Source organism: Henckelia pumila, chromosome 1, assembly GCF_033568475.1.
Source record: "Henckelia pumila isolate YLH828 chromosome 1, ASM3356847v2, whole genome shotgun sequence".
In the NCBI taxonomy this organism is placed as follows: domain Eukaryota; kingdom Viridiplantae; phylum Streptophyta; class Magnoliopsida; order Lamiales; family Gesneriaceae; genus Henckelia; species Henckelia pumila.
The window spans coordinates 107,045,281-107,050,352 of NC_133120.1; the positions used below are offsets into that span (position 1 = coordinate 107,045,281).

The 5,072-nt window shown below is 32.0% G+C and overlaps 1 protein-coding gene across 2 annotated transcripts; it reads left to right on the plus strand.

The window, feature by feature from the left end:
- Window positions 1-1,256: 1,256 nt before the first annotated feature.
- LOC140882844 (putative glucose-6-phosphate 1-epimerase) lies at window positions 1,257-3,700 on the plus strand. 2 transcript variants are annotated; one of them, XM_073289071.1, is made up of 9 exons: window positions 1,257-1,519; window positions 1,672-1,849; window positions 1,974-2,048; window positions 2,171-2,227; window positions 2,353-2,516; window positions 2,642-2,776; window positions 2,884-2,986; window positions 3,089-3,188; window positions 3,265-3,700. In XM_073289071.1, the coding sequence occupies exons 2-9, from the start codon at window positions 1,739-1,741 to the stop codon at window positions 3,432-3,434; spliced, it is 915 nt and encodes a 304-aa protein (XP_073145172.1). In that variant the 5' UTR covers window positions 1,257-1,519; window positions 1,672-1,738; the 3' UTR covers window positions 3,435-3,700. The 2 variants fall into 2 exon arrangements, with proteins under 2 accessions (XP_073145172.1, XP_073145165.1); XM_073289064.1 differs by having other exon boundaries at window positions 1,257-1,849.
- Window positions 3,701-5,072: the final 1,372 nt, after the last annotated feature.

Genomic DNA, 5,072 nt, shown 5'->3' on the forward strand with positions numbered 1-5,072 from the left:
CAGCTTGACACGTCATCATTTTTCGGTGTCACGTCATCATTTCTCGATGCCCCGTTAGCATTTTTCGGTGCAGCGTCAGCAATTTGATCAAAATAGACGAAAACTAAAAATTAATATACCAAAACTATACTTTAAAAAGCTAATGAACTAAAAAAATGGACAAATACCAGAGTCGGAGATCCTTTAGCTAGCTTTCAATACAGGTAATTCTGGACTAGAAGCTGAGCCATCGCTGAGTCAAGACAATTTAATTTCTTTCAACAAGTACCTAAATCTAGTCATCTTCAAAATTTCAGTTCAAAAATATAATATTAAATACATTTAACAATCTTGCCTACTCAACTTTCTTATATTTTTCCTCCGATTACATTCAACGCACTTAACTTTCCACCTCGTTTTATTAATTACACTGCCAACTCAAACTTTTAGAATTTGTTTCCATATTTTAATACTTATTATTATTAGTATTATTATTGAGATGATAATAATGTGAATCAATTTATATCAATTTTTTAAAAATATATATATATCTGACAAATTGTTAAGTTAAAAATATAAGGGAGAAAATTGGCGTAATTGATAGTTAAAAAATGGTTAGCATTGTTGGATTAACAAATATGACGGATAAAATAAATCTAAGAAAAAAATTATCAAAAAATGATGAAAAAGTCTTTATCAAAACATGGACCATCGTACCCTGAAAAAGAATTCTTCACAAACTTTTATTAAACTTTTGATTTTTTCTTTGGTGAGGTCAAACAACTCACTTTCGTTTCATGTCTTGTTTTATCTTTTCTTTTCCCCAGCAGGCCAAAAAGATGTTAAATCACATTTTGACCCCTTAATTAAAAAATGAAAAACTGATGGTTAAATTTTTTTTTTTTAAAAAAAAGTGTATAATATATATATATATATATATATATATATATATATATATATATATATATATATATATATCGACAATTTACAAGAGTTTTGATATGATGTTCACCCATCGTACTCATCATTGAGGTATCACTGAACTATTGGATGTATAATTCATCAAATTCAATAGACAAGAGTCACCTCAGTGGTGGATACGAGGAGTGAAAAACATATCAAAATTGCAATTTATAATCCACAGCAATTCCACGTATTTTAGTGCAATTATACTAAGAAAATATAACTTTATATTTCAACATCATTTCTACTTTTTTGTTATATATATTATATAATTCAATTTGTCAAAAGTGTGGATGTAAATGCAATTTGCCAAATGCTATGTGATTTGGATGATTTGAACCTTTTTCTTGTTGGCTGTCATTCCTTTGTATTTGTGTGCTCTGCATAAACTTTTATCAATCCCTGCCTATTTATATATTCATTAGACTAGATTTGTTCTTGGGGGTAGAGAGCCAATATATATATATATATATTCCTTTTCTTGAAAATTAAAGAATCCCATATGTAAGAAATCCAGAAGCAAAAGTGTGGTTGATTATTACTATCATCCATTCCAATTGAATGCCAGCGGTTGTAGGTGAATAACACTTTGGAAGTTTTGGTAGTTAGAAATTTTGTTAGCATTCACAAGAAACAAGCTTTTTCTGTCACGAGAAAAACATCTCCGGATAAACAAACTCACCTTTTTAGACTTTTGAACCATTTCGTATAAATAAATCATCGTTGCAGATTTTGGGTAGTACATGAAAGAGGATTTGAGCAGTTCATCAATTCATGCTCGGTTCTTGCTCTTGAGATGGATCAGTCTGCAGCAGATGGTAATCAGAGAAGAGGAGTTGAAGTAATCAAGGATAAAAATGGAGTGTCTCAGGTTTTGCTTCGGAGTCCTCGTGGAGCTTCGGCACGGGTTAGATCTTGTTAATGTTTGTAGATTAAATTGTTGTTTCAGTATGTTTAATGATAAGGGCTCTGCTTTAGATTGGATATGGATCGAGCCGATTCTTCTCACGAATTATTTCATCATTTCTCAGGTTAGCCTGCATGGAGGGCAGATTCTTTCTTGGAAAAATGAATGGGGTGAGGAGCTGCTGTTTACCAGTACTAAGGTAAGATCATAATATCAACAAGTTTAATTCTTTCTGATCATCTGATGTAAGCGAAAACGACTCGAATTATTTCATTTTTGTGATGCAAAACTTACACATAGTGTTTCGGAATTACTCAACAGGCCATTTTGAAGCCACCTGCAGTAGTTAGGGGAGGGATTCCTATTTGTTTTCCGCAGGTATTATGATCTTATAATCCTCTGCGGCTACTGGTATTTGTACAATCTAGGGAAATTCAACATTTTTTTTTGTTATTATTTCTTGTTTTGTATAAATAATTCGTTTTGTAAATGAATTGACCAAGTTTGGGAGCCGTGGTTCGCTGGAGCAACATGGCTTCGCCAGGAACAAAATGTGGACTATTGACGACAATCCTCCGCCTCTACAGCCCGTTGATTCGAATGGCAAAACGTTTGTCGACTTGCTTCTCAAACCATCAGATGATGATCTCAAGATTTGGCCTCACAGGTATACATACATCTGATCCACTTCTTGGAATTTAGAGTGGAGAAGAAAAAAATGTCCTTGAAAATTTTACTTTGCTTCCGGGAAATTGGGTTGAAACAACGTTCTGTTGATGTTTCTTTTATCAGTTTTGAACTCCGTCTGAGGGTGCTCCTGTCTGCTGATGGATATCTGGCCTTGGTATCGCGGATTAGGAACGTTAATTGCAAGCCCTTTAGCTTCTCCTTTGCCTACCACACATATTTCTCTGTCTCGGATATCAGGTGAAGATTGGAAATTTATGCAGGATCTTAACTAAATTTTGTGTGTTTTATACTGCGAAACTCGCGGAATGTTATACCTACAAATGCATTCAAATATGAAATATCAGTGAAGTACGAGTAGAGGGACTGGAGACTCTCGACTACCTCGACAATATGTGTAACAAAGAGCGCTTTACAGAACAAGGAGACGCCTTAACTTTCGAGTCTGAGGTATAACTTTGAATTCGCCAACTTTCTTTAACAAAAGGCAGATCTCGATTCTTTAAGACGCTGGCATGTTCATGAATAATGTTGATGTGCATTCTGTTAAAGGTGGATAGAATTTATCTTAGCTCTTCAGACGCGGTTGCTGTATTTGATCACGAAAAGAAGAGGACTTTTGTGATCAGAAAGGATGGTCTCCCTGATATTGGTAAATCACTACTGAATTGACTCAGTGTTTTCATGTTTCTTTTGAGAAAACTAAGTTCTGTGATTGGTGATCACAGTGGTTTGGAATCCATGGGAGAAGAAATCTAAAGCCATCACAGATTTTGGAGACGAAGAGTATAAAGTCATGCTATGTGTGGACGCATCTGTGATGGAGAAACCGGTCACGTTGAAGCCGGGGGAGGAATGGAGGGGACGACTCGACTTATCTGTCATGGCATCCATATAAGAAAGGGTGATGATGATACTAATGTAACTTGCTGCGTATTTGATACATGGAGTGACCTTATTTATGTGTCACAGTAAATAGTTATAAGGCCATATTGCAATGTTTGGTGAAGATGGGGAGGAATCTTGGTTGTAATAACTGCAAGTGACTTGTGAGTTTACAGTCTTATGAAACAAGTAATTGTTTTGTGGTAACTTCATATGTTGCTGATTAATATCTTCAAGTGTTACTTCCCTACTTTTAAATATTATAGTGGATTAGTGTCAGATGATATTTTTTTTGAGTCAAGGTTGTTATAAATGAGTTTTAAACTTAGATCATCTCGTCTCAAATGATATTGATTAACAGTAATGCATAAAATATGTGGAAAGCTCGTCATATGATGGCTAAAATCAATTATTTATTTACACTATAAAAGCTTCATACCATTTGTAAATGACATGGTGTCTGCCTGTGACAATAATGTAGTATTTGTAAAGTATGGATCGTTATGATAATTATGCATTTTCGATGTAAAATAAATAAAATTATCAAAATCTTAAAAATGCAAATTTAAAATTGAAATTGAACAACATAAAAAATCAAAATCGTAAAGAACTTAAAATACAATCTAGAGGATATATGAAACTTAGAAAACTTTGAGAAAATTAAAATTTAGCTGAGTTTATCTTCTTGATTCTAATTTACTTGAAAAAAAAATTGGTTGATTGCGTGAATATTTCTTGAATTTTTTTTTTGTTCACCTTGAAGGTAAAATTTTCTCACTGATAACCTTTTTATCCTTCAACATGTCACGACGATGAGAGAAGAGTAGTAATTAAATGATTATTTTGAACTTATTATTTGATTATATTTTATATTGTGCCCTTGATAAATGTTTTGACAAGACGACTATATATCCTTTGATTTGGTATGATAAATTTAATACAACTAAAAAAATACTACAAAAAAACATAATTACTCTCCACATATAAAAATATCTAAACTCTAAACACGCTTCATTCTCCTCCACATTACAGTAGGGTTAATTTTGTCATTAAAATCGAATATATAAATTTAATCACTCTTATTAAAATCATACCAAACATTTACTATAGTATCCTATCATTTTACTTATCATTAATTTATCCTTATATTATATATCCTATACTTATACTATCCTATGTACCAAACTATGTCTTATATTATATATCCTATACTTATACTTTCTTATGTACCAAATTATGTCTTAAATGTTATCTGTCTTTACACTTTACATACACTTTCTTTAATGATTTTTTTAAAAAAATACAAACTATTGTTCGAGGGACCTGATGCGTAATGATTTCTCGCATAATTAGTTTAAGGATCATGCTACGTGTAGTCGTGTATAATGCGACTTACATATTGAGTTACAAAGTGCATTTAAAATTACAAAACTATTCTAAATGTATTTTTTTTTTAAAAAAATTCTAAATCAAGTGTATGGATAATTTTATAATTTTAAATGTGATTTGTAATCCAATTTGTAATCCTCATTATACATGTAGCATTTTTCTCAATGGACATTAAAATTAATTGGAGATTGAATTTAATAAAAATAAGAAGTTAAACGGGCTTGCAAAAAATATTAAGCATAAGGGAGCCCAAAAAGGAGCC